Raw genomic sequence first — 16,788 nt, 5'->3', positions numbered from 1 at the left:
GCCCCCAGAAGGCTGTAGGTGAACACATGAGACCGAGACTTGGAGACAGTGAGCCACACACCGGTTGCCATCCGACCTCCACCAGAGCCCAGCACCCAAGGCCTTCCAGCTGGGATCTGGGGGCTGGGGGTGGGGTGCACCCTGACGCGGAGACCCGAATCAGGGCGTGTGGTTGCACGGCGGCCAGAGCCCCCGTCTCCAGGTGTGTTTCAACAAGAGGTGCGGAATTTGAACCCGTGTGGTGTTCAGACAGGCTCCCGTGTAAGAAGTGAGTGCTTTTTTGTTTTTGAGTCGGGAACCTCTGCAGATCTGGAGGCTACATGCAGGTCATGGCTTGAGGGGTTCTCTGGGACACCATGGTACTTGTGGCCCCGGGCCAAGCCCCGGGTTTTGCTAAGCCTGGGCTAAGCCCTCGGAGTGTGCTGTGTTTCTCCTTCGGGTGGCCCTGCTGGGGGACTGTGGAGTAAGGCTGGCACACCGGACACGCTCACCGCTCTCGTCCTGTTGGACTCATGCAGGGCTGAACCCAGAAGGGGCTGTGCTTGGGGCGCCGGAGGTGAGGTTGAGCTCCAGGCCCAGCTGACCCCCTCCCCCCGTCCCGAGGCCATGGCACCCCTGCGCCCCAGGCAGGCTCCAGGGCAGCTCCCAATCGTCTATCCGTGGCCAGCCCGGATGGCACAGACCTTGGCCCCTTCTCCAGGGTCAGCATGCCTTACTCAGGACTTCAGAGAACCCGCGATCATTCCTTTTGGCGCCCATTCCACAGCCAGCCTCCCACACTTCAGTGGCGGAGTGGGGGCCCTGGGACCTCTCGCCGGTCACGAGATCCTGGGGCCTCATAGAACTCAGGTCTGTGCCCATGGTCAGCATGTAGCCGTTACAGCTGCCCCTGGGGACTGGACGCCCCTGTGCCCTCTCCCCTGGCCTGGCTCTGGCTGACTTGCTTCTACTTCGTGCTTGCCGGGAGATGGCAGCTTGGCTGCTGCATGCGCCATTGCCCCGTGGACTGGAGCCCACCGTGTCCCCGCTGACAGTCTGCGCGCATTCATCTCACGGCCGCCCTCCAGCCGGGGTGGCTTTGGCTTCCCTGCCTGGGGGTTTCCTGGGCCCGTGGTGTTTCTTCAGAGAAGCGATGAGGATGGCAAGCTGGGGTGAGGGGCCGGTTCCCGAGGCTCTGCCTGGCCTGCAGGCTGCCCCCGCTCTGGCCCGCGGTCGGCTGCTGGGGGCCCTGCAGAGCCCGGAGCAGCCGGGTGAGCCCGGTGTGTGGGGAGACGAGTGGGGTCTCAGCACAGGGGGTGTGGGGGCTGCCGCCGGGTGTGGGAGCGGGGTTGGAGCTGGAGGACACACGCCCAGGAGGGGGCATGGGAGGTCCGGGCAGGTGGCAAGGGCAGGTGTGTGGGGGACCTACTAGAGCTGGTTTCTCTTCTGGAATTTCCGGGCTCCATGCAGGCCGTTCTTGCTAAATCAGCCTTATGTTAACGCGCTCTTGGTTTTTTTCAGGAAGCTTGCTGTCTTCCAGTATTGAAGGAGTTAATGTTTATTTATTCTGCCTGTGAGGTTTTTGCTTTTAGACCAGGAAGCCCAGGGTTGAAAGAAAAAATTCCGAGTCATGAGTGAAATGCTGCCATTCCAGTCTCCCGTGGGGCTGCTCGGCGATGTGGTAGGAAAGCAGTGTAGTGACCGACTGGGCAGGACGCCTCCTGCTTTGTGTCCCCGTCCTGTCGGGGTGGCCCCAGGCGGGTGCCGGCCTCGGGCTACTCTAGAGTGGTCTCCTGCCCGAGCGGCCGCTGGAGCCGCAGAGTGGCTCGCGCCGGGGGCTCTTACCCACTGCTGGTCACTGTCCTGATGGTGCCGCGCGCTCCGAGTTAGGAGAAGAACTTCTCTTGTTGCTTCTCAGCGAGGTCATTTCTGCTGTTGGTTGGGAAGTATGAAATGCAGGGGATTTGAAGTGTCCTTTCCTTTTAACTTTTAAAACGACCTCGGTCACTTGTGGACACCATCACTGCCCCACGAATCTTCCCTTCTGGGGAAGATGTCCTGTGCTAGCGCTGAGCGTGCTCAAGCTTGTAGGAAAACACTTGGGGGGGAGGCGGCGTGGTCACAGTCGGGAGCTCTCGACCCCATGCTGCGCGGTGTGGAGTCTGCAGATGCCGCGTTGGCTTCCCAGATCTTGCTGCGAACCTTGGGTAACCCTGTTGCACCAGCCGTGGCAGGCTGGAGGGGCACCCCAGGGCCTCCCTGACGTGTGGCCGGCCTCGGGAGAACGGCCTGTCCTCGGCCTCTGTGAGCGCCGGGGCAGCACAGTGTTTGTGGAGCGGCTGCGCAGAAATGGACACGTCCTGCAGGCTTTGTCCCCCGGCCTCGCCCGCCTTTGTGAGTGGAGGCTGTTCCTCTGAGGAGCGCCCCTTCTCCGGCTGGTTTGCCCCAGGGAGGGCTCACTGGTTTTTTTTTAACTGGTCCATTTTAAAGTCAACATGACTTTGGGAAAAAAGTTTGAATCCTGGCTCTGAGACTGCATGGGGTGAGCGGCAGGGTCTCCCTGGCTCTTGGGGCAGGTGGCCTGGCAGGGGGACGTTCTGCAGACTCAACAGGACCAGGCGTCCCTGCTCCGTGGGGACAGCCTGGCAGGCCGGGCGCAGGCGGGGCAGAAGTAGCTGCAGAGATAATGGCACGCGTCGGGCCAGCGTGTGCATGTCTTCACGGAGACATTTCTGGAGGGGACGGCGTCACGCAGGGCAGGCTTGGTCCTCCCAAATCTCTGAGCTGCGTTTGTGACCTGCCTGGCTCCCTTGTGGGAGGGATGGGCCCAGGGGCGAGGACCCTCGGCAGGCAGCAGCATGGGCAGCACGACTCACCGGGCAGCCGCACTGGGCACCCACTGCTCAAGGTGGGTGGGGAGCCGCCTCCCCCTCTGTGCCGGTGGCTCCAGGCGTGTCCCACGCAGGACGACATGGGAGGCAGACCGACTACGCCCTGGGCCCGCTGCACAGCTGTCGGGTGACACGCGGGAGGCTGAAGTGCCCCCTTAGGGGAGGGCACTGCCCTGAGATTCTTCCTCTTCTGGGCGGAGCCATCAGGAAGCCCTACCTCGGCAGCCACAGGTGTCGGCAGGTCCAGCTCCTGCTTTCCAGGAGGCCTGGCCGGTGGGCGCGGGGGTCCACTCTTTGCAGAGAACCTGCCCCTTCCTTCGGGGCCGGCCTGGCTCTGGCAGGTTGGGCCAATGAGTCGGTCACGTTGGCTAGTTAGGGACCCCCACCTCCTAGCGGCCAGCATGGGGGCAGGCCGGCCAGCAGGACCACGGCCTCCCGCTCTGCGCTGTGCCCTCCTGCCCCTTCCTCCCCTACGTGGGGCAGGGCTGCAGGGATCGCCCGACCCCTTTGACCCTTGGGTCTTTGTCTTGTCCAGCTGGTGTTCTGGGTTGGCCTGGGCGTCCTGGTGGTTGGCACACACACGACCCTGTCCGTGAGCGAGGACGCCCCCGTGGACTTGGCCGAGGAAGCCCCGGCCGGCCGGATTGAAGAGGCCGAGGGCATCGTAAAGGCAGAGGCGGCTCGGCTCCCAGGTACGCAACGTCCAGGTATGCACACGCCCCAGCCCCGCAGCTTTCCCGGGGCGCCCCCGCAGCGCCGTCTCAGGGTCACGGCGCACGAGCGGTACTTCCCGGCTGTCTCCCCCACTCTGGTCCCGTTTGGCTGGTCGAGTAGGGCCGGGAACGGCTGCCTGCCTGTGCGGGACAGCAGGATGGAGAGCTCAGAGCCCACCGCTCGGAGCGCTGACAGGTAAGCAGGTGTGTGCGTGTTGTCAGGTTTGCTTGCTCTGGTTTGGGGATGAGGGTTCAAGCCAGGTGTTGCTTGGACAAGGTCAGCGATGCCCCATGGCTTTGTTTGATGGCCCCCCCCCTTGCTGCTGGCCCACCGACCCGTGGGGAGGGGGGGCCCGCGCGGCCTTCTATAGCTGCAGGCCGGCTCAGAAGGCCTGCTGCCGTATGGCTCCATGGCCCACCCGTGGCCTTGCTCTCCGGGGTGCAGGGTGGCTTCTGAGCGTGGCTTTCTGGGCTGCAGAAGGGGCTCCATCGTGTCCCGAGTCGGTGGGAGAAGAGTTTTCTTGGAGCCTCTGGCGGTCCCAGGCAGAGCTGGCAGGGGTGCAGGGAGGGCTTCCTCAGCCTTCACCCCGCAGCCGCTGAGTAGCATCAGGCTTGGGTGCTGGGGGAGGGGTGTGCTTCATTCTGGGGCTTCTGCTCCATGAAGGTTGGGTTTTAGGCGTTCACACTCCTGGTGTGTCCGCGCGTGTCTGAACCCTCCCCCACAATAGACCCCCACCGCGGATCGTGCTCTGCCCGGCTGCCGCCCGGCCTGCCCTTCTGGGAGAGGCCCCTCGGGAGCAGCAGTGCTGTTTGCCCCTGGGTTTTGGGTGTCTTTTGCTGGTGATGGCTAAGGAGTGCCTGCCCTAGTAGGAGCCCGGTCTCCCTGCCTACCACGATCGACAAAAGGTCCCAAAAGCCTGGCAAGAGAGTTGAACTTGCTCTAGGTCCTGGGCAGCCAGGCTGCCAGCCGTGGAAGGCATGTGGCCCTTAGATTTGTTGCTGTCTCTGTCCCCGGGCTTAGAAAGCCCCTAGCTGGTGTCCATGCCCCCCACAGCCTCCCCTCGGGGGCACAGTCTCTCCTGGGGCTCGGAGGAGCAGGCTGTGCTCTCTTTTGTCTTCCTGGGAGGACGGGCTGGCAGAAAGATTCCCCTTTTGGGGGTCCCTGCGGAGAGGGCCCCGGGGAATGGCGGGGTTCCCCAGAGAAACAGATCAGAGTGGTCAGAAGCCATCTGAGTGTCCTGCGCCAAGTTGCATGGATTTGGCAGTTAGGATGGAGGAAGTCCCCTTGGAGAGGGACACACACACCCAGCCCCTGCTGGGTCCCTCACCGCCGGGCGTCTCGGCCTTGTGTGCTTCATGGATGGCTGCGGCCGAGGTGGACTCGGGTGCCGCCGACCTCGGCCGGCCGTGGATTTCCTGGCATTGGTTGGCTCCGGGCTGCCCGTCCCCCCTGCAGTACGCACCCGCGGTCTGCGGCCTGTGCCAGCAGCTGCGGCCTGTCGCGGAGCCGGGCCGCGAGCTCACCTGGAGCCCGCCGCGGCCACATCTGGTTTCCATTGCTTCCACGAGCCTGTAACAAAACACATGGCCCCTCAGAACCACACGCCGTTGGTTTTTAGCGCGTCCTCTGTTCTTCTCAGCCCTGGCGCCCCCATAATTGATGGGTGGCCTCGTCGAAGCAGAGCCGGGGCTGCTGTGGCCTGCGCCGTGTGCGCGCCTGTCACACTTCGGCCTGTTGGCCTGGAGTGGGGCTTTACTGGTCTCTCTGGTGGTGCCGAGGCCAGAGCAGTGCAGGTTTCCTTAGAGCCGGAGCCGGCCCCGGGGCAGACGGTGGCAATCCTGCCCCGCCGGGGACACGGACTGGGACCCGTGGCTGGCACTCTTGGAGAGCGGAGCCCGGGACGCGTGCTTGCTGGGGTGGTGAGCAGCGGCAAGCGTGGAGGAAAGAGGTCGCTGGGCCCTGTGAGGCGATTCTCTGTTAAAAAGGCTAAGACCATTGCTCTCCTATCTGAGCGCGCCCCACAGGGCCTGGTGGGTCAGGTCGGGTTCTGGAACATGCTTGGCTCCCTCCTCTGAATGCGGCCCCGTCCCCTCTCCTCCTTCCCCCGCAGCGTGCCCACCCCATGCCCGCAGCCCGTGTCATGGTGTCAGAGCACCCGTGGTGCGCGCGCTGCCCCTTGGCCACCCTGCAGGGGTGCGGGCTCTGCTCTGTGGGGAGAAGCCCCAGAGGACCAGGATGGAGGCTCTGGTCAGGCCGGCGCAGGCTAAAGGCTGGGGCAGCAGCTTGGCTGTGACTGTAGGTGCAGGTGGCCGAGGGTGACCACAGGCTTGCGTGAGAGCTCACCGCAGGGTCCCCTGCCCTGTACTCGCTCTCGCGAGGACTCAGCCCTGCACGCGGGCGGGAACGTGTGCACACTCTGCAACAGGTGCCAGGCCGTGTGTGAGGGACGGGCCCGGCGCTCGGCTCTCCTCAGCTGGGGCAGACGGTCCCACCACAGCCCTCCCAGTCTCCGCCGACAGGGCCTTTCACTGGCCGCTGTGCTGCGGCACCTGACCCACTCACTGCGTGTTCCTCGGGCCCTCCCAGGTGACTCGGTCAGCTCAGCCACACCGCCGCCTGGGGCAGGGAGGCCGCTGTCTCCCACGTGCAGCCCTGAGTGACCCCGACCCGCCCTCGGAGGCCCTCGGGGAGCAGCTCACCTCCTCTGCCGGTGGGGGGCCCTGGCGGCTCTAGAGGACCGTGAAGACTGAGGCTCGGGCCGCCGCGGCCCCTTGGTTGGGACGCTCGGGTCTGGGGAGCCGAGGTGACTCCTGTGTGCTTGGGAAGATGCAAGGATACGGCGGTCACGCCTGCCCGTGCCAGCCACGGCCAGCAGAGCGGGCTTCAGGAGTCTGCACGCCCCGACCCACTCTCGTGGCCACCTTGAGGGTCAGGAAAGTCACTTAAGGGCCAGGCCTGGCTCTCGGCTCTTGCCTTACAAGTGCATGGCCCTGGGGTCCCACATGTCTCTTGAATCGTGGTTTCTCCGGGTGACACGTACCCATCTGTGGGCTCAGGTGTGATAGGAGCAGTCCCTTTGTTTGGGTGCTTGCTGACTTAACTGAGCCCTGGGTCCCCGGAGAGAGGCTGTTCGATGCCGGCCGCCCACAGCAGTCGCCTCTAGCCCAGGTGTTCAAGTGCAGACGTCCTTGGTGTAGAGGTTGTGACCCCCCCGGCCCCCGCTGCCGACGCCGCATCCCCGATTCCAAAGACAGCCCAGAGCACAGGGTCTGTCCCGCTGAGCTGGAATTGCGGACTCGATCCCCACGCCGGGCCCTGGAAAGGAGAGCCTGGTGGGGAACCATCCGTGGGCCTGTCTCAGGGCGCTTCCAGCCTCTCCATCAGGCGGGTGAGTAGGTCCCTTGTCACCATGCGGCCTGGTGCTTCTGAAAGCCAGATCCGCCCCCGGCAGGGTCTCCCACCGCCTGGCAGAATGAGGCACGGACCCGGAACTGTCCTGGGTCTTTCCTGGGTCATTCTCTGGTTGCTGGGACCCAGCAATGACCCTGAAGGTGAGCGAGGTGACCGCTGACTGCTGGGGACGCCGAGGTGCCCATCTGCTCTGGGCCCGTCCGCGCGGCCCTAGCTGCCTGCTGGGTGTGGTCAGCTCCTCTGTCCCTCGTTCTGGGGGTCATGTTTGGTTCGCTATGCTGGGAGGCATTGCCGGCTGTCTGCGGCCGAGAGCCCGGCTCCCGCCCGGGGTGTGCTGGTCGTTGCTGTGGACCGGGATGCCGGAGGCCGGAGGCCGGGTGCCGGCGGCTGGGGGTGCGGGAGCCCCAAGGCACCTTGGCCTTGCTGGGAAGCCGGCTGCCCCCACAGCTCTGTCCGAGGGCCCTGGCGGGAGACTCCTCGCCGCTTCAGGTCCCCGCCATCTTGCCGCCCATACGGGGGTCCCCCTCAGCCCAGCCCATCAGGCTGCCCCTGCTCTCACGGGGGACTTGCCTTGGTTCCTGCTGAGACAGGGCCACACGTAGGTGACTTGGTCTTGTGATGGCTTAGCAGCTTTTCTTTTCTTGTGTTTTTCCTTTCTTTTCTGGCCCTTTTTGTTTTTTAAAGATTTTGTTCATCAGAGAGAGAGCAGGAGCAGGCAGAGGAGCAGCAGAGGGAGGAGCAGACTCTCCGCTGAGCAGGGCGCCTGATGCGGGGCTCGATCCTAGGACCCTGGGACCATGACCCGAGCCACAGGCAGCCGCGTAACTGATGGAGCTACCCAAGTGCCCCAACAGACCTTTTTTTTAACTTTGTGATCCATGAGATAGACGCCTTGATTTATGGTGACTCCTGTTGGAGCACAGGGCCTCTGGGAAGGGGTGAATTGTGTGACAGAGACCAGGGTGTTTTCATCCGCTCAAGCGATGGTCACCCGCTTACTGTTACCAGCCCCTTGGTTCAACTGTAGAGTCCAGAGTCTGCCTGCGAGCCCGCCACCTGGCAGGGCCCCGTCCCTGCACTGGTCTGGTGAGGGCACTGTCCCAGCTGCCTCCTGGCGCCCACGTGGTGAGGGCACCGCCCCGGGCTCATAGGTCCTGGGCTGCATAATAATTTCCTCTCCTTTGGGACCAGCAGGGCCCTGTCCGGACAGGACACCATGACACCACCACCCCCGCCCCAGCCTCACCTCCCGCCAGCAGCCCTGCTGCCCGTGGAGGGCAGTAGTCAGCCCTTCTCTGGGCAGCTCATGTCCTGTGATGGGGAACAAGAGTGTGCTTCCAACCTCTAGGGTAAAATGATGGATTTTTAGTTTCTTTTCCCAGGATGTTTAGTTTTTGCCCCATTTGCCAATTTTTTAATGGCAGCCGCTTCCTAACAGGCTCTGTTTCGGTCCTGCGGGGGCCCCCGGTTGCCATGCGGGTGAGCTATTGCACAGGACTGTGTGGGGACAGGTGTGGACAGGCGTGGCACTTGGGGGCAGGGGAGGCGTCGTGCGCAGGCTCTGCCCGTGGCCGTCGCCGCTGCTGCCCATCTTCGCTGTTGGCAGTGAGAGGCTCACAGCTTCACCCGTCGGCGTTCCCAGCGGCGTTCCCTCCCCGAGCACCTCCCAGCGCCACCAAGCAGCGGGGCTGCACTTTGAGGTGTGGCAGGCTGGTTGTCCCAGAGAAGGGGGGACCCTGGGCAGATGCCCGCCCCAGGCTGCCACCCCGTCCTGCCGCAATCCGCGGGTTCGTGCTGCCCTCTGGTGGTGACGGCCGGTATTCCGCAGCGCGGTGCTCTTTTGCGCCCAGTTAGGTGTAAATTGCATTTTGACATATTTTTGTTATGAATGCACATGAAAAATGACAGTTCTCTGTGCTACTTAGCTGCTAATGATTGAGCAGGAAAAAAATAACTGCTTAGGCTCTGCCATCCGACTGGGAAACGTGATTACAATCTAGGGACAACCGCCCAGTCCCTGTGTGGGGTTGGGGGGTGCGGCGTGGCCTTGTGGAAACTGCTCAGTGAGCCGCGCTCTGCTTGCAGGCCTGAATCCAGGCGTGGACACGGCCGCGGACGGCCGAGATAAGCCGAAGCTGCCCAATGAGAAAGATGAGATGGAGCAGGCCCAGATTAAGGGCCCCGTGGACGCGCCCCAGAGGGAAGGTGCCAAGGAGAAGCAGGAGGAGGCGCAGCTGGACCGGCCGGGCCGAGGTGGGCGGTGGGCGGCGGTGGTGGGCGGCGGAGGAGGGGCCTGCCTGAGTTCTGGTCCTTTCTGCTTCCTTCCTTCTGTGACTCAGGGGCAACTCAGATGGGGGCCCCGCCCCCGCCAGCTGGCTTGCAGCTGCCCCGTTGTAATTCTCTACAGGTAGCCTCCGTGCTCAGGCAAAAGTCCGGTCTGTGGGAGGCGGCACTTGCCAGCCTGCGTCACACCGTTGGGCACTGGGACGCAGCTCACGCTCTGGGGAAGGAGAGCCGGGCCGCCCCAACCTGCCTGCTCCACGACGCGTCTGTCTCCCTCCAGGTGTGGCAGCACCCGTGGGCGAGGCCCACCGCCACGAGCCCCCTGTCCCTCATGACAAGGTGGTGGTGGACGAGGGTGAAGACCGAGAAGAGCCAGCGGAGAATGAGCGTTCGTCCAAGCACGTGGAGGAGAAGGCTCCAGGGGGCAAGGCTCAGATGGCACTGCCTCTGCCAGATTCGGAAAGAGAGAGACCCAGACAGGACCAGGTCTTAGAGGTAGCAGGGGGTCTCCCTGAAGACCCCTGGAAGGTTCCAGAAGGCAATGGTCAGCCAGCTATCGAGCCCGTGAAGGAGGACCAGGGGCCAGGCGACGGGGGTCTGCAGCCAGGGCCCCAGGCAGTGCCACCCGAGGGGCAGGACGCCCCAGCAGCTGGTGCGGCGGAGAGAGCCGGCGGGGACCCGCTGCCGGGCCGGGCTGCAGGCGCCGCGGGCAAGCTGGTGGACAAGAGTGAGCCCGGTGGGTGTCGGCTGCGCTTGCCTTGGCAAACTGCTCTCCCTAAGAGGATCCTCGGGGTGGGGGGGGTGGCAGGAGAGGCCGGGTGGGCGGGCCTCCTCCCGCCCGCACTCCCGCTCGGCTGCCCAGGTCAGCACGCGGATGCGCGAGAGCAGCGGCCCTTCCGCAGCTGCTGGGGAAGCCCAGAGTCTGGTGATGTGACAGCTCCCGGGGTATCTGTCACGCAGTTGCTTGCCAGACCTCTGAGTGTTAGGCGGCGCGCTGTCCGTGCGTCTGGGCCCTCGCGGGGGACGCTTGACAGGTGCCGCCCCGTTCAGGGCCGTGCGGCGCGGCCGGGCCGGCTCTCGCATGTTAATTGGCGAAGGTGGTTAACGCTGGCTCGCTGCCACCAGCCCGCGAGATCGTTAAATGTGTTTTCATTACTTGGCCGGCAGTCATCAGGCGGATACAAACTGCTGACAGGGGGTGACGCGGAGGCTGGTTTCCGGAAGGCCCCCCCCCCCACCCCGTCCCTCTCCCGCCTTCTGCCCCCACCTGCCCCACCCACCGCTTCCTCCTGACTCTCTGCAAACCTCCCGCCTCTCCGTGTGTGCAGGTGGGAAGGCCGCCCTCCCGGTGAAGCTGGCCCCCGAGGCCGGGCCGCAGGCAGAGCCGCAGGAGCAGGGGGATGCGGAGGGCCAGGCCGGAGGCCACGCCGGCAGCAAGCTGGAGGGTAAGGCCTTCGCTCTCCTGCTGCATCCTCGCCGGGGCCGGAGCCCTCTGCCCCTTCCTTCCAGACCCGCAGCGAGGGCTGGGGGAGGCAGGCGCAGGTGCCTGTCCTCCCGGCCGGGCTGTTCGAGCCCCCACCCCCGGCTCTGGACTTGCTGGCTTCCTAGTGAGGAAAGACCCGAAGTAACCCCCTTTCCCCCAGCAGCTTCCTCTGGGTACCCCCGCCCCAGGTAGTCTGTGTCTCTCTTTCTTCCCTTAAAAAAGCCTCTGTTGTGCTGTCACAGGGTTTTCCGTTCGCGTGGGTGGCACTCTCAGGGCGGCCGTGCCACTGTTGCTAGCACGTGCTGGTCAGCTCCCCGGCTGGGGGTGTCTGTGCCCCCGGGCACTGCTTAGAGCTAGGAGCTGCCCTTCCGGCGGCCCAGGTGGGAGGACAGATGCCACCTGCCTCCCCTCAGCCCCTGTGTGTCACCCGTCACTTAGGGGGACGTTTGTGCCCATCTGTAGCGAACACCCAGCACCGTCTGGAAACAAAAGCTTGTCGCGCACTTTTATCTCCAGCGGCTAATCCTCCTTCGGACCTCTGTGTCTGTTTTGGGGCGAACCCTCTCCTCGTGACCTCGCCGCATTAGGTGCTGCCTCTGTAGTGTGGCTGGTGGCAGCCTTCCTGGCTGGTGGTCTCCTGTCCTCATTTCACTGGTGACCAAGGGGCCTCTGCACACCTGCTCCCTGGTTAGCGCCCCTCCCCACCCCCACCCACCTCCCGGGACACCGAGTCTGTTTGCAGAGGGGCCCCGTGAGCCGTGCCAGGGCGTTTCTCCCTGAGCCTCCCCCGGGTCTGTGCGTGTAGATCTCGGTGGCACAGCCCTGGGGCTGTCGTGTGTGACATGCACCCCGCGGCGCCCCCCAGCGGCCCCCCAGAGGGTCCTGCGGGGACAGCCCGCCCAGAGCACTGGGCTTGGGGCTGCCTGCTGAGCCCCGGGGGCAGCCAGGGGCCTGAGCCAGGAGTCCCTGGAGGTTTTCTGGGGTCTGGGGGCTGCCCTGGGGGCTTCCTGTCTGGTTTGTCTCCCTGTGCTCACGGATGCCAGTGCTTATCCTCTGTTACCTAAACCTGTTTGATTCTTTCGATTTTTTTTCTTTCTGAAAAGACAATTCTCACGGTTTCCTACTCTGCCTTTCTTCCGTGCGCCTCTCAATGGGATGAGCAGCCGAAATCAAACAGATAGTAGCAGGTACGGACCCGGAGGGCACGCTCCCGCCGAAGCCTGCGCGGGGTCTGAGATGCGAGAAGGGGAGGGCGCAGGCCGGCCGGCCACGGGCCTCACTTGGAGCCGCCGCTGCAGCCCGCCCCCCGCCCCGGGCTCGGCTCTAGCCCCACAGCTGGGGTTCCCCCGATGCCCTAGCTCCCTCCTTCCCACAAATGCCCCGGTCCTGGAGGACGGTGGGTGCGGTCTGCACACGCCGCCGGCTTCAGGCCTCCCCGAGGGTAGGGCCTGCATGGAGGTTCTTCCGTGTGCATGGCCTGGGATTAACGTGTTTTGCATGCGTGTTAACATCCATCTGGGGTCCTGGCGGGACAGGCTCCGTCCGTGGGCACGGCTTGTCACCACTCTGGTCCACACATGTCGCTTCTGGCTGGACCTGGCCTGGCACCGCTTCGCTCCTCCTGCATCATCGGTCCCGGGCTGGTCCCCCGAGGGGCCGGGCAGGCTGGGGCTGCTCCTCCAGCACCTGCTCCGGGGACAGGCCGTGTGGGCGGCACGCGGGGCTGTCGTCATACTGTTGACTGTTACGTGGCTTTGAGCCGTGGGTACCCGGAGTGACAGTGAGGCGCATGGCTGAAGTGGCTGGTCTAGAGCCCTGGGGGGGCGGGTGCCAGCACAGCGCACTTCCCTCCACGGAGCCCCAGTCCTGTCCACAGGATGTGGCCTTTCTCAGGCAGGTGTCTTCATGACCGTAGGGGGTTTGGAGGAGGGCCGGGTGGGGGTGGGGACCGCCGCACAGGGGACTCCGCGCGGCTCCTCCTCCCTGCCACGTGGTTCCGCGTATTCCTCACGGGCCTCTGGCTGGAGGGAGGCCGACCCCGCGCTACCATGGCAGGTCACGGGTCACCGTCGGCGAGGACGGGCGAGCTTGTCCGCGTGTGCAGCCTCGCCGGAATGTGAGCCGTCGCCACGCCCAGAGCGTCCTTCCTTCAGAGCTCGCCCGCCCCCCACCCAGCAGCCCACGTCGTCTTCCACAGCCTCCTGTTGAGAGGCAGACGGGTGGTAGCAGCTACATAAGCCGTGGCTGCGCGCAGGAGACGCTGGTGCTGAGGCCTTTGTAGCGAAAGCCGAGCTCCCCGGTGCTCCCGCAGGTGGCCGCTGCCGGCTGCAGGCTCAGACTCGGGGCCTCTTCCTGGGCCCACGTTCTGGGTTGGGGGCGTGGAGAGCCGGGCGGGTCCTCGGACGCACGCCTGCTGCGCGGCCTCCCCCCGGCCCACCTCCCTCTGCGCCTGCCCGCAGCCAGTCTCCCGGGCGGTGGTCAGTGGGGTCAGGGCCCTGTGGGTGTTGGCAGCCGGCCTCTGCCTCACGGAGGGTCCCTTTCTTTCTTGTCTCTGCGGGAAAGACCGTTCTGTTTGTTTCCTAAATTCTCACCTTGGAGGAAACTTCCTCACAGTTCTGGGATTCTGTTTTTAGAGCAGTCTGTAGCTCGGCGCGCCCCAGCCCAGGGCACGGCAGCATTCCCACGGCACAGACCTCCCCTGTAGCTTCTCTCGGCGTCTAGTCCCAGGGGGCGGCCATCTGAGCAGCTGGGCCCCTGCTGGGCATGTCCAAACCTCAGGCCCGTGTGAGCCCGTGCGAGCGAAGGGCATCCCGGGGAGAGCCCCCAGGCGAGCCGGCGCCGGCGCCCCGCGTCCCTCTGCCCTCCACCCGGCCCAGCGCCTGCGCGGACGGGGCAGGCTCCGAGTGTGCGTTCTCCCCTCCGCAGAAGCCGGCCGTGCGGAGATGCTGGACCATGCGGTCCTCCTGCAGGTGATCAAGGAGCAGCAGGTGCAGCAGAAGCGGCTCCTGGACCAGCAGGAGAAGCTGCTCGCGGTGATCGAGGAGCAGCACAAGGAGATCCGACAGCAGAGGCAGGACGGCGAGGACGGCAAGTCAGGGCCTATCGGGCCGGGGGTCATCACCGAGCGCGCGGCTGCCCGTGGCGTCTCCTGGGGACTCCGTGGGGCCGGGGCTGGGGCTCTGGGGCCTGGGGTCCTGCTGGGCAAAGTTCTGGCTCGTGTTTAATTGCCGGCCAGTTCACCTTTCTAGCCCCGTGTTGGTAGCTTCCGTTCGCTCCCGTGGTTCAGTTGGCGACTGACTTCATTTGCAGCCGAAGCGCAGCCAGAGCCTGGGGTGCCGGCGCCCAGAGGGAAGGAGCAGGAGACCCAGGAGGGGCAGACCGCGGACCACCCCCCGCAGCAGCCTGTGGAACTTGCACTCGGAGCCCCCGGGCGTTTCCCCGCTCCGCCCCAGGGCCACGGCCCGGGCGCCTTGGAGGAGCCCAAGTCGGCTGTAGGCAGAGCTCCAGCGGGTCCTCCTGGCGCTGCCGACATGGAGCCCCGGGCGGCCCAGGCTGACCTGAGGGAAGGCCAGCGGGGCGCTGTGGCCCAGGCAGCTGGCGCTGGCATGCCGGAGCGGGTGCCCGTGCCGGACCCTGCCGAGGGGCCCAAGAGCCCAGAGAAGCCCGTTGCTGGTGAGCTGCCCGAACAGGACACTTTCGGCAGAAGCTCCCACGAAAGGAAGAAATCCCGGAAAGAGGTGGCCCCCAGTGCCAGTGCTCAGGAAGCGGGTGTGCTGGGGGTGAGGGAGAATGGCGACCCTCAGGTGAGGTCCCAGCCCGTGAGCCGAGGCCGGGGACCCGCAGGCCTGTCCAGCAGGTCAGGAGGAGCAGCCCCCGGGGCCCAGGCTGAGATTCGGCAGCTGGAACACCGGGCTGTTTCTGTTGGGACTCAGGGTGGGCAGCAGGGCGCTCACCTGGAGGCCAGAAAGGAGGCCATCGCCGGGGACCGTGCACGTGCTCTGGGGGAGGACACTGCCGTCCAGGAGCCGGAGCGGAGGCAGAACCCTGATCCGGGGCCCATCCCTGGGGCTCAGAAGCTAGAACATGCCAAAGCCAACCGAGACCTCAAAGTCCAGGCCGGTTCTGACCTTAGGAGGAGACGGCGGGATGTGGCTCCTGGGGCAGGCGGGGACCCGGCCCCAAGGGACAGGGTCATCATCAGCTTTAACCCTCTCCCAGACGTTCAGGTCAATGACCTCCGTCGTGCGCTGGAGACCCAGCTACACCAGGCCGCGGGGGGTGCCTTGTGGGTGGTCCACGGCCGCCAGGTAAAGCAGCTGGTGGGAGCCCCAGAGGAGCCCTGAGCGGCCACCAGCGGCTGCTGTCCTCTGTTGGTGGGTCTCAGCCAGCCGTGCAGAGGCCACATGGGTGCAGAGTCAGAGTCATGCTGTGGCTGGGGGTCTCAGTGGCCTGTCACCGCAGCCTCGCTGTCCAGGCGGCCCGTGCCTTCTCCGTCCCGCATCTTCAGCTTGTCCGAGTGACCGAGCTCAGCAGGTCCCAGATGACGCAGCGGCCGGCTGGGGAGCACGGCCCTGATACGGACACGGGCTGCCCTGAGAGCCCGCTGCACGCCAGGCTCCCGCTTTCTCCAGTCGTCACAAGCGAGACGCTGCGAGGGTTGCAGAGAACCACGGCGAGCTCAGCCCACGCTCACCTCGCTGGACGCAGCTTCATGGCTACGGGTGTCTCGAGGGTCAGAGCCACCCGCCGCGCGCCCGCCTTGGCCCCTGTCACAGCCCCTCTGCTCTCCATGTTCCGTCTGCTTTTCTAAACCATAAAGTTGTTTACGAATTAGAAACGTCCCGGTGTCCAGTCCATGAAGCTGGTGTCCGCTGTGCTGGTGGTCGTGAGGCCGCCTGTGGACCAGGCCTCGGGGGGCGGGGAAGCCCGATGCAGCGCGGCCTCCCACAACCCTGCGAGCAGCTGGGGGGTGTTTGTGGTGTCCCGTTTTCAAGAACGGGAGAGCCGATGGTCGCCCCCTGGCCGAGGCCAGCGGGCAGGTGTGGCCACGGTGGGCTGTCCACCCGCAAGCCCAGGGCTCTCACCAGCTCGCCTCGCGCTCCAGACCCCGCTGCCAGGGGCCCCAGTGGCTGCTGGCGGGCTGCTGGCCAGAGGGGCCCGGGCGCGTGAAGGATCACAGCTGCCCGGCAGCTCCAGCCATGGCTTCTGGCCTCGACTTCCCCTGCGCCTTTGAAATTACATTGTTTATCGTAGTCCCGTGTCCTCGGACAGCCTGACGACTAGAAACAAGTACCAAAAGGCCAAGGGTCTTCCTCCTGACCCCAGGAGCTGGTGCTAGGGAGACTGGAGCCGACGGACACTGCTCCTGCTGTGGAAAGCCCCGGAGAGGGAGGTGGGTCTTGGGGTTCTTCCTGTGCTTAGGTAAGAATTGCCAACAAACGCTGCTCACTGGGAAAACGCCTTCTGGATGTTGCCCCGAGATCAGAACTCCACTTTTTAGAGTGGGGTGTATTTCTGGACACATTTACCTGGATCTCTTACCTTGACCCGACGTTCGTGTCTTCTGGACGTCAGGTCGTCCTCCTGCAATCTGCAAGGTCCCATTCTACTCAGAGTGGGGGACCCAGTCCCCGCTCCCCTGGACACTTGAGGTCTTCGTCCCAGGACACGCTTCCCCAGCCTCCCCAGCGTTCACCCCCTCAGGGAAGGACCCAGGACCTCAGGGTGAGGTCGCCTTGCCAGGATCACAGGGAGCTGGAGGGGCTGGGAACTGTCATTTGCCTTCTGGCCCCAGACCACTGGTGCCAAGACTGACAGGTGCAGGGAGCGCGCCAGGCGAGCACCGTAAGCACAGCCGCCAGTGGGTGACCCTCCTGGTGGGTAGTTGCCCTAGGCGACTGGGGTAGGATCTTGCCTGTGGGTCCTGTTCTAGCGCAGGGCCAGCGACTGGAGGTAGGTGGGAGTGAGGATGGACCCCGGGGCAGCGAGGCACACAGAGTTGCGTGCGATAAGGCGGCTGCAGGAATG

At 65.1% G+C, this 16,788-nt stretch overlaps 1 protein-coding gene across 8 annotated transcripts in view; it reads left to right on the top strand.

Annotated features, from left to right (window-relative positions):
* SLC38A10 (solute carrier family 38 member 10) overlaps nt 1–15,598 on the top strand; it is a 39,846-nt gene extending 24,248 nt beyond the window's left edge. For 2 of the 8 annotated variants that reach the window (XM_032319413.1, XM_032319420.1), the window contains exons 11-19: nt 3,406–3,562; nt 3,705–3,779; nt 9,081–9,248; nt 9,559–10,014; nt 10,607–10,723; nt 11,925–11,948; nt 13,687–13,848; nt 14,071–15,138; nt 15,200–15,598. In XM_032319413.1, the coding sequence (XP_032175304.1) occupies nt 3,406–3,562; nt 3,705–3,779; nt 9,081–9,248; nt 9,559–10,014; nt 10,607–10,723; nt 11,925–11,948; nt 13,687–13,848; nt 14,071–15,104 (2,193 nt within the window). In that variant the 3' untranslated portion in view covers nt 15,105–15,138; nt 15,200–15,598. Of the gene's footprint in view, nt 1–3,405; nt 3,578–3,704; nt 3,780–9,080; nt 9,249–9,558; nt 10,015–10,606; nt 10,724–11,924; nt 11,949–13,686; nt 13,849–14,070; nt 15,139–15,199 lie in introns of all 8 variants that reach the window. The other 6 variants (XM_032319416.1, XM_032319414.1, XM_032319415.1 and 3 more) reach the window with 6 other exon arrangements.
* Nucleotides 15,599–16,788: the final 1,190 nt, after the last annotated feature.

The sequence above is a fragment of the Mustela erminea genome, chromosome 18 (genome assembly GCF_009829155.1).
Source record: "Mustela erminea isolate mMusErm1 chromosome 18, mMusErm1.Pri, whole genome shotgun sequence".
NCBI classification, from domain to species: domain Eukaryota; kingdom Metazoa; phylum Chordata; class Mammalia; order Carnivora; family Mustelidae; genus Mustela; species Mustela erminea.
Note: the sequence above shows the minus strand (reverse complement) of the source record. Positions and strands in the feature narration are given on the sequence as shown.